At 40.3% G+C, this 17231-nt stretch overlaps 2 protein-coding genes across 3 annotated transcripts in view; one reads left to right on the top strand and one right to left on the bottom strand.

Moving 5' to 3' along the window:
- LOC118424114 (unconventional myosin-Id-like) overlaps nt 1–6532 on the top strand; it is a 47946-nt gene extending 41414 nt beyond the window's left edge. For both annotated transcript variants that reach the window (XM_035832600.1, XM_035832601.1), the window contains one exon: nt 5694–6532. In XM_035832600.1, the coding sequence (XP_035688493.1) occupies nt 5694–5859 (166 nt within the window). In that variant the 3' untranslated portion in view covers nt 5860–6532. The remainder of the gene's footprint in view (nt 1–5693) is intronic.
- A 6541-nt stretch (nt 6533–13073) lies between these two features.
- On the bottom strand, nt 13074–16239 carry LOC118424004 (cyclin-dependent kinase 5 activator 1-like). The gene has a single exon (XM_035832384.1). It carries the CDS (start codon nt 15975–15977, stop codon nt 15060–15062), a length of 918 nt encoding a protein of 305 aa, XP_035688277.1. The 5' UTR covers nt 15978–16239; the 3' UTR covers nt 13074–15059.
- Nucleotides 16240–17231: the final 992 nt, after the last annotated feature.

Here is a 17231-nt window from a genome sequence, read left to right on the forward strand (position 1 = left end):
GCAAATACCTTCGCACACGCACGACACCAAATTTATATGAAGGGATTATCAAGGCACATCTGTGTCAAATTTCAGCTCATTCGGTTGCAATACCAAGGTACAGGAGCCAAAAGTGTCCTTTTTTGGTCAAAAATTGGTCAAAAAATCGCAAAAATAAGCATTTTGTTGAACTGTACACCAAAAGTGTTATTGAATTTATATGGGGGCATTATCAAGGCACATCTCTGTCAAATTTCAGCTCATTTGGTTGTAATACCAGGGTACAGGGGCCAAAAGTGTCCTTTTTTGGTCAAAAATTGGTCAAAAAATCGCAAAAATAAGCATTTTGTTGTACTGTACACCAAAATTGTTATCGAATTTATATGGGGGCATTACCAAGGCACATCTCTGTCAAATTTCAGCTCATTTGGTTGTAATACCAGGGTACAGGGGCCAAAATATACAGTTTTGGTCTAAAATTGACCAAAAAATCTCAATAAAATCATTTTAGAGGCAGATATGAAAAAACTGAGAAAAAAGCATCAAGGTATTGGCCCATTCTACCCCTGTGCCAAATTTCAGGTCATTCGGTCCAGGAACGGCGGAGATGAATCACTTTGAAGATTTGACAGGAGAAAGAAGAAGAAGAAGAAAGAAAGAAAGAAGAAACATTACGAATACAATATATTTCACCATACTATGTATGGCTGAAATATAAATATACTATGAACAGATATGTTGTACAATTTACGTTCTACTACAAAATGCTGTCCATCTTCTATTCAATATAGTACTATAAATATGGTGATTATGTTTCTGTGTGAGAGTCCCACTAGGGCTCATGATCAAAATCACGGCCAAAATTTGCAGGAAAATTTATTGATTTAAAGCTAGATCCATGTAACAAGCTATTGTTATGCACACATGTATCCTTCCTTACTTCCTGACAACTAATTATAGTGCTATAAAACCCTATCCATCAAACAGGTAGCTTAGACCCTGGAGACTTTCATATCCTGCTTGATATTTGATGTTCAGATGGAGAGTTTAGAGTGGAGCTTCTTGATCCAGACCGGATGGGACTATTCACGGAGGATTCGTGACTTTTCCTATAGATCTAGAACCGGTGTTATAAGGCCTGGTGAAGTCAGTGTTATGTTTCAAGTGAGGGTCCAGGGAAAATTTTTATTGTGTTGGTAGATAGGGATTTTCTCTTTTTTTACTTTTGTTTAGATTTTGGCCAAAGTCATCCAAGAACTGTGTGAACCTGGAGGATTCGTGACTTTCCTGAACATAACTGGTGTGTAAGGCCTGGGGAAATTACTGTTCTGTTTCTGGTTAGGGTCCAGAAAAAATTAGCCTGGTTAGATCTCGCTTATAGCAGCCCGTCCAACATCCGCTGGCCTCCTAGAGGAGAAGAAGGGCCAGTTACAGCCCTAGATGGCAGAGTTTGTGTTAAACAGACTATGAAAAAATTAGGTTGGAAGGCAGGGATTCTCTCTATTTTTTTTTTTAGATTTCAGCCAAAGTCATCCAACAAATACAGTTTAACTTTGTATAAACCTGACATGCACCCTGGTGTTTTCAATATTGTATAGAAGCACATTCAAGTACATTGCATTTCAATTCACAGCTAGGATATAAAAACTCTCTTCAATAAGTCTTCTGTGAGAGTCACTGTGGAAAGACACCGGATGGTTGTCTGAAACGTCTGACCGTTTCCAAAACCATACCCAGTTGCTTGAGTAACTACTTTTTGGCGTATCTTATTACATGTACCTGGATGTCTAATCTTTATCGACATATATAGTACATTGTATATGACTGTTCAAAACCTTGTCTGTGAAATACAGGAAGTCAGTTTTGAATTTCACCACTTAGATGTAAGATGGAAAATTTTATGCCACTTGCCAGCGGTTGACCGAGAGAAAAAAGGGCTGGGGTTTTCAGGCTTTGTTAGGGTCATCAAACTAATTATTCTACCGTTAAATGTTGCCAGCAACCCAACCCCACCCCCACCCCCCCACCCCCCCTTGCAGATCCTCAGAAATTTTATGTCCCTTGCTTTGCAGTTGAGCAAGAAAAAGGGTTTTGCTAGGGTGGGTCTGGTAACTGTAAACCCCACATTTCATTTCCCCGGCCCGAGCCTGGTGATGGTTTGTTTAGTATTCTCCTCAGGCAGGTTTGACGTCAGAGCAGCGCTTGTCGAAGGCGAGGGTTTAAACCGAGCTCCGGGGATTACACATGATTATTCCTCCTACATCAGCTTGTATTAATAAACCACAAGAGTCAAGCCAACATACTGGAACAGTTGTCCTCTGCTATCATGGTAACCTGTGCGAGGTTCACACTTGGCGGGTTTGACGTCAGAGCAGCGCTTGTCGATCGCGAGGGTTTAAACCGAGCTGTGGAGATTACACATGATTATTCTACCTGCATCAGACTTGCACTAATAAACCACAAGAGTCAACCCAACATACTGGAACAGTTGTCATCTACTATCACGGTAACCCTTGCAAGGTGCACGCTTGGCAGGTTTGACGTCACCACAGCACAAGCTTTTATACTGAGTAGCTAAGATTACACATGATTATTCTACCTGCATCAGACTTGCATTAATAAACCACAAGAGTCAAGCTAACATACTGGAGCAGTTGTCAGTACAGCACTTGTCGAACACAAGCTTTTATACTGAGGAGCTGAGATTTGTCATGATTATTCTACCTACATCAGACTTGCATTAGTATTAAACCACAAGAGTTGACCTGACAGACCGTAACTGTTGTCTTCTACTACATGTGTATCATGGTAACCCTTGCGAGGTGCACACTTGGCAGGACTGACGTTAACGCAGCACTTGTCAGACACAAGGTTTTACCGAGGAGCTGAGATTAGACATGATTATTCTACCCTCATTAGACTTGTATTAATTAACCAGAAAACTCAAGTTTTGACGTCACACAGCACTTGTCAGACACAAGCTTTTATACAGAGGAGCTCATAAGTCTTGAGTATTCCTCCTACATCAGCTTGTATTAATACATCACTTGAGTCAAGCCAACATACTGGAACAGTTGTCCTCTGCTATCATCGTAACCCGTGCGAGGTTCACACTTGGCGGGTTTGACGTCATTGCAGCACTTGTCAGACACAAGGTTTTATTCCGAGGAGCTGAGATTAGTCCTGATTATTTCTCCTACATCAGCTTGCATTAATAAACCACAAGAGTGCAGCCATCAGCCAGGTTTAGAGAGTAGAATTACTGGAACTGTTGTCATCTCCCATCCCCGTAACCCGTGCGAGGTTCGCACTTGGCAGATTTGACGTCACACAGCACAAGCTTTTTATACTGAGTAGCTGAGATTGGACATGATTATTCTACCTACATCAGCTCGCATTAATAAACCACAAGAGTCAAGCCAACATACTGGAACTGTTGTCCTCTACTATCATGGTAACCCGTGCGAGGTTCACACTTGGTAGGTTTGACGTCAGAACAGCACTTGTCAGACACAAGGTTTTATTCCGAGGAGCTGAGATTAGTCCTGATTATTTCTCCTACATCAGACTTGCATTAATAAACCACTAGAGTGCAGCCATCAGTGATGTTAATAAGAGAGTACATATACTGTAGCTGTTGTCATCTCCTATCTCGTAACGAAGACAAGTTTGACACTTGTCAGACACAAGGTTTTATACAGAAGAGCCGAGATTAGTTGTGATTATTCTACCTACATCAGCTTGTATTAATACACTCGAGTCAAGCCAACAGACTGGAACAGTTGTCCTCTACTATCATGGTAACCAGTGAAAGGTTCACACTTGGCAGGTTTGACGTCACCACAGCACAAGCTTTTTATACTGAGTAGCTGAGATTAGACATGATTGTTCTTCCTACATCAGCTTGCATTAATACATCACTTGAGTCAAGCCAACAGATCGTAACTGTTGTCCTCCACTATCCTCTTAACCTGTATACTCGGCAGGAATGATGTCAGTACAGCGCTTGTCGAAGGAGAGGGTTTAAACCGAGCTCCAGAGATTACACATGATTATTCTACCTGCATCAGACTTGCATTAATAAACCACATACTGGAACTGTTGTCTTCTACCATCCTCGTAACCAGTGAAAGGTTCACACTTCGTAGGTTTGACGTCAGAATAGCACTTGTCAGACATAAGCTTTTATACTGAGTAGCTGAGATTGGACATGATTATTCCTTCTACATCAGACTTGAATAAATAAACCACAAGAGTCGACCTGACATACTGTAGCAGTTGTCATCTACTATCATGGTAACCCTTGCGAGGTTCACACTTGGTAGGACTGACGTCACACAGCACAAGCTTTTATACTGAGGTGCTGAGATTACACATGATTATTCTACCTTCATCAGACTGGCCTTAATATACCACAAGAGTCAAGCCAACATACTGGAACTGTTGTCATCTACAGTCTACTATCATGGTAACCCGTGAGAGGTTTGACGTCAGCACAGCGCTTGTCAGACACAGGCTTTTATACGGAGATTATTCTACCTACATCAGACTGGCATTAAGAGACCACAAGGGTCAAGCTTACAAGGGTTGACATCTACTCATACAATCCCCGTAACCACTGCAAGGCTGGTGCTTGTCAGGTTTGACGTCAGCATGGCACCTGTCGAACACAAGCTTTTATGCTGAGGCGCTGAAATTAGTCATGATTATTCCTTCTACTTCAGCTCACATTAGTAAACCATAAGTAGAGTGCAGCCAACAGTCAGGTTTAGAGAGTTTGTCCTGTAACACTTGTCATCTCCTATCCGCGTAACCGGACTGAGGGCAGCTTTGACACTTGGCAGGTTGGCGTCAGCACAGCACTTATGCCACGAAGATGAGATTAGTGGAGACTTTTCCTCCTACAGCAGCTTGCCTTGATAAACCACTACAGACACACTGCAGTCAAGTCCATTCCCCATAGCCTGTACAAGATTGACGCTTCTGAAACATGAGGTTTTATACTGAGGAGCTGAGGTTCGTCTTGGGTATTCCTCCAAAATCAGATCACATTTAATAACCACAATAGTGGAGCCATCACACTGGCTTAGAAGTGTGTGCCGTTGTCTCCTGTTATTAACGCCTCTCCTATCCCCGTAGACAACACAATTTTGAGACCAGTGAAACACAAGGTTTTATTTGGAGCCCAGGGATTAGATTTAATATATTCCTCCTAGACCAGGCTTATAGAGGCTGTCATATCATATTCTGTAACAAACCCCAGATGACAAACTCATGATGTGCCGTCAACCCTTTCTCGGAAGCGATTTGATGTATCAAATAACAACTGAATTTGATCCAGGGGTTACATCATTCTTATGCAATCATGTTAAAGAACTATCAGGATGTTTGCTTGTTTATTTGTTTTGCACTTGAAAGAATAAAAAACAGTAAAAAATGACAATGAATTATAAATAACAATTAACATTGCAAGGGAGGCCAAAAGCTTCTGCTTATGAAAAGATCCCCCTTTACTTACTTATCTTCTTTGGCAGTTCAGTCTTACTTATCACAATGTATATAAATTAAACAAAAGGAATAAGTATATGGATAATAAATAAAGGAACCAATAGAATGAAAACACATTGCACTGAAAAATGAACCATAACTTAGGTAATAATGTAATTAATGATATAAGTTTAAATTGTTTATTTTGTTGTTGTTGTGTTTTGCAGAGTAAACAAGAAGGACCTGAAAGTGACTGTGAGCAACCGTCTGCAGTGTATGCTGGGTAACAAGAACAGGACAGTAACAGTACGAAGCCACGACAAGGGCGCCGGCGTGACCTTCAGAAAGGACGGGAGTACGAGCCTGGTACTGGTGGGCACAGGCAGCCAATGAGCAGCAGCGTTACAATTGCAAGTTGGAGGAGCAGCCAATGAGCAGCAGTGTTACATGTGCAAGTGGGAGGAGCAGCCAATGAACAGCAGCATTACATGTACAGGTGTGGATGAGCAGCCAATCAAGTACGGTGTTACATTTAGTGGTAGGGATGAGTAGCCAATGAATGGCAGGTGGTTGAGCTGGCAGTAGCCAATGAAAAGCAGTGTTACATGTGCTAAGTGGGGTCAGTAAGCCAATGAAATGCAGGATTATATAAGGCATTCCTACCCACAAACCTTAAATTCATTCCTTGCTATAAATCAAGTTTACAAACAAGCTAAGAAACAAACAAGTAGATTTCTACGAAGGCATCGAATGATGGAAAATTCGCTAAGATAAGACATTGTGACATATTTGAGTACAGGTGTGTAAGACACTCATCCTATCTTGGTATGTCAGCACCTGTTCCTACTAGTGTCTTTGAGAAAGTAGTATCTTGTGCTTATGAAGGAGTCTGGCAAGACATTTGGTGACTTAAGGCCAGGTTTTATTTTAAAGTTGAGGGTTCTCCAAAATCAAGATGAGCCAGTGATTAGTTTTAGAGTACAGTCAAACCTGTGGACCTTTTGTAGAGATGGTCACTTGCACAGGTTTGGCTGTATGATTGTGAAAAATGAGGAAAATGCTGCAAAGAGGGAGAACCTTGTGAAATCATGTTAATTAATTGATTAATTGATGGCAGGAGGTAAAAAAAATGATTTTTAGTGTAACTGTAATGACTATGTACTTATGTGTGGTTTGATGACTACACCACACACTTATGTAATGGACTATCACGTAAAAGTTTCAGATAGTTAGCTACATATATGCAGGACAAGATATGATGATGATTGGGTCCTGATTATTACTATTATCACAGTTATTATAGAGTCTACAAGATGTGCATTTGTTTGTGAATGGCTTCCCATAATCATGGTAGCCCCAACCCCATCAGAGTGCACAGTACTAGTTGGAGTTGATGATAATTCTGCTCTTCTAATTCTATAGTCCATCACGTAAAAGTCATGATTAGATGCCCGTAATATCTATATGAATCTTAGTATAAGTGATAGGTAGAGCCCCAGAATAGGAAAGGTCCCTAGATTTCTGCCCAGGAAGTTTATCTGATGTTTATATGAATCTTAGTACAACAGATAGTAGATAGGCCCCTGAAGGGTTGCATGATATAGCCTCTAAGCAGGCCTCTGTTGGAGGATGCAGATTAAGCTTCTAGGTAAAGCTACTGTGATTATTGCTACTTTCTAAAACCACATTTAGTCTAGGTTTTTCTCAAATCTGTAGGTTTCTGGGACTTGGATTCTAGTTTTCCTTAGCCTAAATATGGGTTTATCATGTCCTTGTGCTTAAATTTTACCTTCAAATGTTGAAAAACTAGAGAAATTTGGCCTGTAATTTTAAAGAATCATACAGTTGCACGGAGGCATTATGGGCATGGATCAAACCACAAATCAAAAGTTTTGAAAATTTGCGTGCTGCAAGTGCCTCTTGCATAGCTGACATAGTTAGTAAATACTGAAGTGCATTTTACGTAAAAGTTTGAAGTGTTTATATGTAACAGTCATGAATATGCAATGAATAGCAGAAGTGCCTCTTAAATTCCCATTGCTGGTTATACAACCTGGTCTCCATTTAGTCAGATTAGGGTGTTTTCCCAGTCACAGTAGAGGGACATCTTTGCTGGATAGTTTTAAAGAATGCTTGCAGATAGATGTGCAAAAGTTAGGTGTGACGGGTCGTTCAGTGTAATATAACCAGCTGCTGCTGCACCGCGTGCCTGCGAAGCTGGTGTGTTACGCCGAAGGGCGGTTATACCGGCTATATAGATACAGATACAGAAGCTGGTGTGTTACACCGAAGGGCGGTTGTACCGGCTATATAGATACAGATTTACCCGGCCCAGTCTGTTAAGCACTGGCCTGTTTCTGGCAGCCTGGCATTTTAGCTGACCGTTTTGAGCTATCTCCAACATTATAATTGAAAACAACCCTATAAAATCTTTCCCAATTTGTCCTAATGTACTGGGCGGGTGGGCATAATGGTAGTACGGTTACATAGCTAGTGGTTATACAAACTGTTGGGTTTCAAGTGTTTATGTAACACTAACAGTGATGAATATGCATTGAACATCAGAAGTACTTCTTAAGTTGCAATTGCTAGTTATACAACATCGTGATGTTATCATCTAGTGCATGAATTTAACGCTTTTACTTGGATTACGTATTTATGTAAAAGTCATAAGTATGTGTTGAAGGGTACAAGTGCCTCTTAAGTCCCAATTGCTAGTTACACAACATTGCGCTGTTAGTGTAATCATCTAAGTGTATTTTATGCTGGTACTTGAGTTACGTGTTTATGTAAAAGCCGTGAGTATGTATTTTATGATACAAGTGCCTCTGCATGCGAATTGTTGGTTATACGAGACTCTCGGCTTATTATACAAATGGATTTTATGTTCGCTGCAACTATAACTGATGTTTGATCCCCGTTATGAGTGTGGGATATTAAGTGCCTTTTGATCAGCCCACTCCCAGACTGGTAGGAAATGATGGGATTTTATGCGAGAACACGTCTGGATTTACATGGTTTTATAACAGTCATTGAAATAGAGAGGGCTTTGAGAGTAGGAGGGGAAAAGAATTGAACTGTATGTAAGCCAATATGCTTGTTACTATCAGAGAAAGTTTTAAAATGCTTAAAGTATATATTATCTATAATATTTGTCATTTTCTTAAATTTTAGCCAATAGAACAAAAGTAAAGAATTTATTTGCTTATTATTGTATTTGATCAGCCCACCTCCAGACTGGTAGGAAATGATGGGATTTTATGCGAGAACACGTCTGGATTTACATGGTTTTATATAACTGTCAGCGAGGCTTCAATAGAGAGGGCACTAAAAGTCAGCTTTACGTTTTAAATTAAATGTAAGCCAATATCTGTACTACTAGAGAAAGTTTTAAAATGCTTAAAGTATATATTATCTATAACTATAAGTGTGAGTGAATATTTCTCATTTTGTTTAGTTTTAGCCAATAGAACAAAAGTAAAAGAATTTTTAGCCAATAGAACAAAAGTAAAGAATGCTTATTACCTGAAAACATTTACCATGACATATTTTACATCCAGATTTTAACACCATAAACTATACTGGTATCATTTCCACATGAGAGGTTTCTATGTTTAAGCCATTCCATCTTATTATTCTAGTCATTTTGTCTTCCCTAGTTATTTGTATGAACGTCCTTGGTATAAATTAGACACACAGGATTTCTTTATTACAATCAATCATCATGTACCTGGCTTGTTATAACCGTGGATAAGTACAGCATAATGGTTGGGGGAACATCAGCATGGGTCCAACCTTTATTACATTCCCCTATACCCTGGGCTCGAAATACCCCCTGCATACGCAGTTTAGTGCAGGTAAAACTGGAGCTGTGCAGGTATTTCTGATGTCTACCTGCACCTAACCTGTATGTACTGGGTTTTATACATAAATGTCATATGATGTAAGTGTATGTGGATTGTTATAAGTTGCATTGACTGTTACCACCTATAAAATAATGATTCCTGAACAATTTCAGTATGATCCATACTTCCTAAATTCAGAGTGGTGCAGGTAAAAGTTGTCTGGTGCAGGTAATTTTCAATGTTACCTGCACCAGTGCAGGTATGCAGAAAAAAAGTAATTCGACCTTGTGGTAGAGTTACTCATATCCACATGACAGAAGCATCCATCAGCTTCTTACCTTATTAAAACAGCCAGAAAAACACCTGAGCTCAGCGCTGCCGTGAGCTGCTTAATCTGCTCGCAATTTGTCGAAGTGTTCGTCTCCGTTTCATCATGATCTTAAGACTGATATTCCGGATGTACTTAAGGGAAGTCTTAGATTACGTGTACTTAAGATGGCCTAGATATGATGTAAGATGTTTGATTTATGGATTAATAAGTGAAGTATCCTTTAAATGATGCTGTTGTAGCAAACATCCATCATGATACTGGGAGCATAATTGTGTACTTCTGAAGTTCTGTGCAACAGAGATTGGAGCTTGGCACCTACATTTTGACTTTGGGTGCACCAAACTATTTGTGCAGCCTGTTATATATAATACTAGTATACAGTATCAAATTATAAAACCTTTGCTGCATTATTTGTTTATAATTTTAAAGTTAGCTAATATAATTTGCAATTATGCAAAGCTCAACACTGTAGGTTGATGTTATGCTGTGCACGCAAATTGTTTTCTTTGGAGATAGATTTTAGGTAAGGTACACCAGTGCACCATGTCCCAAAATGAATTTCAAATCATGTGCTACGACTTACAAGTATAATTACTATTGACTGTATATTATGATTATTATGATCACATTGACATGACTTTAGCGTAAGGAAGATCAGGGTAGTGAAGTAGTGTTAGTGATATTATTGATGCAGTCGATTTTTTGTATATTATTATTTGTTGATTATCATGTGCTGGTACTTACTTAGTGTAGACATGTAATTATCAAAGGAATGTTGTATCTCTGCAATTTGTTTGCATTTGTTCTGTTGACAAAATGGATGGAGAGGAAATCTTTATTCCAATTTTTGTCCCTGAACCAAAGATGAAGTAAGCTGCACTTCCAATGTACAAGCTGTAAAATATATCACGATTTTAGCAAAGATATTTAGAAATGTATTGTATGTTTTTATGTGAGATGTTGTAATTGTAGTGCTTGTTGAATATGCTGCCATATTTTTATATGCATTCCATAATTTTCTATGTTAGTATTTGTATACAATTTTGCTACATGTATTGTTTGTGTAATTTCTAGATAGATTTTTTATAATTGTTTTTCTTAGGGATAGGCAAATGACTAGACTTGGGAATCACCCTGTGTTTTAGCCTCCTTTGTGGTGCAACCAGCTTTTTTGTGTGCTGTTTTCTAATTTCTTGCGCATACAACAAGGTGCACCGAAGTCTACAAGGGAAGCTAACGTATATAATCTGAAAGATATGTATTTGAATGTTTTCTGCAAAAAATATGAAGCATCATTTGTCAAACACCTGAAAAATTTCCCTATATAGAAGTCTATAAGCACAACCTTTGATGCAGTGCTAATCATGCCTTTAATTAAGCTGTACCTCAGTTTCTGAGGAATCAAACTGTGCAGTTATATAACATGCTTTTCTCATTTCTATTTTGCTTTTTTAAGACATCTAATTCAAGAGTCAAAATCTTCCTTTTGTGACACACTTGTCAGCACAATTGTTAACCTTTGGAGCAGTGCTAATCATTCCTTAATTAGGCTTTACCACTTTAATTAGGCTTTACCATCTAATTAGGCTTTTCTGATAAATCAAACAGCCCAGTTATATAACATGCTACACACATTTCTATTTTGCTATTTTAAGAAATCCGATTCAAGAATCCAAACCTTCCCATTGTGACCCAGTTGTCCTGTATAAACCCCAGTCCCATTGTCCCGACCGAGGACACGTGAACCAGGTGATTATTTCTGCAGGCCGTATTGTACCTGTACTCTACCAGGTGTTAATGTACCACCTGGTACCTTTGTATATTGTATCTACTACAGTAATTTGCAGGTTTTTTGTCCAATAAATAAAAAAAAACACGCTCGTACCTGAAGGCATATGTATTGTGTGTTGTCATGTTCTTTGTGTGGGTTTGAATAATGGCTGACCTGAGGGACGTACCACTTCTGAATCATAGGGGTCGGATTAATTTTTAGTACAGGTTCAAGGTTTTGAGTCAGGCCACCCCCTCCCCAAAAGCTGAAAACAGTGAGAAAGGTTGTTGAGTTTTAAAATCTGTTTCATCTACTACTAAAAACCATACAAAGTGCTTGCTATAGTGAACACCTTTATAATGTGCCATGTAAGTAACCACTGGTATTGTGTTCTTCAGCTGCCAGTGGTAACCCTTTCTTATAGCTCTCAGCTTGTAGGGAAGCTATACTATATATAATATAGATATACTATACATATGATAAATCAAATTGTTGTTGGATTTGTTCCTAACAGACAGCACACAGACTCTCAAGTGGAAAACCCCTAGGGATATGACTGGCCGATATCCTGCCCACCTTTGGTGACCTTGATCTTCTGTGACCTTGGTTCCTCAGGGCTTTTCCAAAAATTAAGGGTTGGGGCAGTGTCAAGTTGTTTTTTGAGTTAGATTGTCACAAAATCTCCTGAAAAAATAAAATCCAAACAAACAAAATCCCTACAGACTGTGACTGGATGACCTTGAGTACACTCTATTTGACCTTGGCTCCCCAAGCTGGCACAGGTAATTACAGGTGGACTGAAGGTCATGTTAATCCATTTTCCATGAATTATGGGGTTTGTTTATCGTAAAATGTATGTATTCATGTTGATTGTCATGTTGATTCATGTTGATTGAACCTTGGAAGATTAGCCCGTAAGGGCTAAAACTATAAAAAATATAAACAACAACAAAAGGCTTCAAATCGTGGAGCAAAATCCTTAAAAACATGATGTGGCCAACAAACATTCAAAGAATCAAACTAAACATTTGGGGAGGAAGAAAATGAAAATTTAACACTTCTATAGTAAGAGAAAGTTGAGATAAATTTACAGCCACACAAAATCAGTCAAATGCCCCATGTCGTAAAAGGCTTCAAATAGTGGAGCAAAATCCAAGAAAACATGACGTGGACTAAAAACATTCGGGGAGGAAGAAAATGAGAATTTAAGACTATTCTATGGTAAGAGAATGTTTAGATAAAAACAGTCAAACACCCAAGCTCCACTCTAGGCCACACCGATTTAATTTCTTGGTTCACGGATTCGCTCGCTCCTATTTTTGGGGAAAAAAAATAAAAATTACCACTCAGCAAATTTTCACCATTAATGAAACCATTCACCAACTTTCTGGTGTAGCAAATTGGCCTTTATATTATAAGCTCCTTAAAGTGTGGGTACAGGTGCTGTTACTGTACAAAAATAGTGTTTTTGTACTTTTTTCAAGCTGAAAACTTTTTTTCTTTATGTTTTGGATTAGCCGTTACCTTTACCCCAACCATTTTACAATTTTTATTTTTATTTCGCCCTCTCGCTCCATATTTTTTATGAAAAAATCCGTGAACCAAGAAATTAAATTGGTGTGGCCTTAGGAGAAAACAATGAAAGAGACGAACCAACCAGTCATTGTCTTGCAGGTTTATTACATCCATAACTTGTTTTGCACTTTTGTACTGAAGAACTGAAGTTCTGCCCAATATCAACATGTCCGTAACATCATCCATTCAACAACACAGCCTAGTTTTTATGTACAAAAATAATTCAACAGAAGGAATATGCAACAACTTCATATGATTGTCACATCGACACATAAGTTATTATAATAAGTTTTTTTTTCGTTTCAATAAATAACATGCAGCACATATTAAACATACACAGGAACATCGATGCAAACAAGTATTTCATAGTGGCTTAAGTTTGTTCATAACACATTGTATCTAACGTTACTTTGATAACTGTGATGACAAAAACATCAATTTATCAACGGCGTCTGTTTCTATCATATTCTACTGTCCACTACCTGAGAAGACTTGACCATGTTACATGAAATATCAATAATAGAACACTAGTCGTTGCACATAGTTTTCACTGGTCATAGTCCCTCATATATGTACATATCATCCCTCAGTCATGACCCCATAGGTAACACCAGGTCCCCATAGGTCTCAAGTTCAAACCATAAAAAATGACTGCATATCAAATAAAGCTCAGCACCGAGACTGGATGAATAAATAAGAGTTTGCGTGGTACAAAATGGCTTTTGGAATCTCTATAATAAGTTTTCTCAACTCAAAACGATAGAATATTGCACAGAAACTCGCAACAAAAGTCGTGATGGTACAAAAAGTGGCCCTGAACAGATGCATATTGCACAAGTCCGAGTCCTGTCATCTACATCTTCCTTATTTGGGCGGCGGCTGCCATTACGCAATGATGAGTTTTATGTCACCCAGGGTGCACCATGATTGGAATTCTGCGCAGCGCCCCGCTAGCCGCTTTATCCGATAGCTACCTGCGTGTCCGTCCGATTTACATACGGGAAATCTTATCAGCTTATTTCTACCAACGACCTTGCGGTGTATCTTAACGACCTTCATGCATGTACCCAATCTGGATCAGAGGCAGATGGGACACAAAGCCGGGTGCAGGGCGGCCATTTTTGTTATCCAGAAGGAGACTTATAAATAATTCAAGTCGTGTCGCCCGAATCACCATCACTTTACGCACATCCTTTTAGCCTGATAGCTTTGAATAACCGGCGGCCCCTGCTTTCCACTTACCCACACCCACACAAAACACGCGATAAAAGCAGTCATGTTTCTTCAACAAGGAATCATGCTTTTGGTGGAACAAATTTCTCCGGATGGATGGAAAAATTCTGGGCAAGCTGTAAAAATATTGGTGATACAGATGGAAGAATGGATTCATGAATAAATGATGACTGAATGCGGCGTCACGTGACCCAATAGACTGCACCTGCATTATGTATTGGTATGGCGTGGCTATTAAAATTCCTACCGATTCTGTTTACATATGCCATAATTTCATATCTGGAAAGATGGAGGGATATCGGTTATATCTAATCTTATTTATACACTGCATTTTTCCATCTCCATCTAATTTCAAGAAGTAATTCTCTACTAAACCAGTTTTTTTCTCAGCTCCCCGAACTGAATATTTTATCTAAATACAGCAGAGTGGCCCTCTATGCGTGGCTGTCTCTAAAGGGAAATTTCAGCCCAAGTTCAGACTATGTACACTTCAAGGGCTGGCATGGGGGTTTTTAGTGATAGGAGACAGATGTTGGAGCGCAGGGGGTCTCATGGGGGGTTCCCAGGAATATCCGGTCTGAATTTCTTGCCCCTTTAAATCCCCAGCAAACAATGGCGCCTTTGTACATCTGTTCGCTCTGACTGCGGTGTTGTTATTACATCTGCTCTGACGACGCACTCTGGAATGATATCAGGAAATTTTTACCCTACGATGTCATATTCACGTCGGCATATATGGCTGGTTCGGACGGACTTAGCTTAGAGAAATTTACAATATGGAGTCTTAAGTATGTCCCCTCCTTGCAGACGGACAGGTGCGTGTCTTAAGAAGTCCTACCTACGCGCCTTTAGCGCCCATGGTTTTCAGCTCGCAGAAGATGTCCGTGAAGTAGTTCGGGTCGGAGTTGATCTTGAGCATCTTGGCCGACATCTCGTTGATAATCTTCAAGCACCGGTCCCAGAATTTGTCCTTGTTTTCCTCCACTAGGAAGGGTTTAAGCGGGTAGGAGATCTCATTGCCCATGTAAGAATACGACAGATACAGACACGTTAGAACCACGGCCTGCAGTTCGTGCTCGGTCCCGATGTCTTCTGTGACGAGCTCTCTGCAGAGCAGGTACACAAACACAACGTTAGCGGGCGACACGAAGGCTTGGTCCTGCCAGCCTTGTAGCAGCAGACTCCGGTCCACCGCCCGCAGCCACATCACCGCATCGCTGGGCTCGAAGTCGCGAAGCTTCGGGCACCGTTTTCTTAAAAACTCGCCCAGACACTTGAGCAGCTCCGAAGTGGAGGCCTGCAGAACGATCTTCTTGGGGCTGAGATGGCAGGAGGTGGACTTCTTGATCGTGTTGTTGTTCAGAGCGCGCGCGGAAGGGTTCTGCTGTAGAGAAGAGTTCAGATTGAAGCAGGAGAAGGATTTCTTGACGGTGGGATCGCGCAGGTTGTGGCTTCCCGGGACGGAAGAGTTGATGGTGGACAGGTTGAGTTTTAGCCGAGAGCCGCTGCCGTTTGGAACAGAAGTGCCGACATTGTTGCCGCCTATCCCTACCTTCTTCTTCGTGCTCACCACGAATTTCTTCCAGCTGAGCGCCGAGATGAAAATGGGGTGTTTCTTGGAGGATTTGGGCTCCTTTTGCGTACATTTCGCAGAGTTCAGCGCGTTGAAGTGGGAAACACTGACGGTGCCGTCGTCGTGGATGATACCGCAGTCCCGGCGTGTTCGCTGCGGGGAGAGGGAGAGAACGGTGCCCATGGCGCTACCGGAAGGGTACGGTCTGGCAGGCCGGAGTTCGCTCAGACAGCACGGGGGGAGAACTACAGGAAAACTCGGCACCTACCCGCCACTAGCCCCGCTCTGGATACTACAGTCCGTCCCACGCAGTTAGATCCACACAGTTCCACCATTTCAGCCTCCAATCTGGGCTTGTAAGAAGAAGAAAGGTCCGTTTTTCCACCACCATTGAATGCACAGCGATAACCCGGTCGGAATACTGAACACATGCTAATACAGACGGACGAGTCCATACTAACAGGGGGGATGCAAAATTTTGATATTCTGTTTATACCGAAGTTTTCCAGAATAAACAGACAAATTCTTTAGCTTTTGTATCTAAAACAAAATGTATTATATGTATTCTGTATAGTTCAAACACAATTTCTTTTTTAAAAGGGTTTTAGAAAAGATTCCACACTCTAGAGTTCCCCATAGTTTTGTGCCATTGCAAGGCCCGTCTCATGTATTTCGAACGAGCCTCCCTTATATGGCAGTGGCATTACGTCATGGTGAGCCATGATGAAGATATGGCAGAATTCGCGGAATCTGAGATGAGACGTACAGGTGTAGCGCAGACAAAAAACAGACGATTTTTACTCCGTTGCCATGGTAATTTCGCACAGAGGAAACATTTTCTCGGCCCACCATATCCGTTTTGTCTTACCACAATGGTGGAATTTTGCGAATTTGTGTAATTTTTCCAATGCCGGTGGTCGCCATTTCTAGGTTCGTCATGCATAAAGTCATTCGTTTTTCTTCATGAATTCTGAATAAAACATGTCTGCGTGCTCCTGCTGCATTCTGGGATGGGGACAGATGCCCCAACGCGTCAGACATATTCTTATTATTCACCCTGCTTGAAAATTAAAATACATATATGGGAGATCTACCCCAAATCAGGCTGTCCTAGTCAAATTTACTTAGAATCGGTGCAGTAGTAGGCATTGAGATTTTATATCTGGCTGTTTCGCTATTAAACTCTTCTTCAAATTACAAGCAATAATCATATTTTGGTGTTCTTATTCGCCCTGTAGGAGAATTAAAATACTTAGTACATATATGGGAAATCTGGTCAAAACCAGGCTGTATTTAGACTATTGCATCGGGATTTCATGTCTGGATTGGGCCTCTTCAAACAAGGAGCTTTTTAAGCAGTTGATAGAAATCTCCTTGCTTCAAATTACAAGCATTAATCATATTTTGGAGCATCTATCCCATTAATTAAGCCTGAGT

This window comes from Branchiostoma floridae, chromosome 10 (genome assembly GCF_000003815.2).
Source record: "Branchiostoma floridae strain S238N-H82 chromosome 10, Bfl_VNyyK, whole genome shotgun sequence".
Classification (NCBI taxonomy): domain Eukaryota; kingdom Metazoa; phylum Chordata; class Leptocardii; order Amphioxiformes; family Branchiostomatidae; genus Branchiostoma; species Branchiostoma floridae.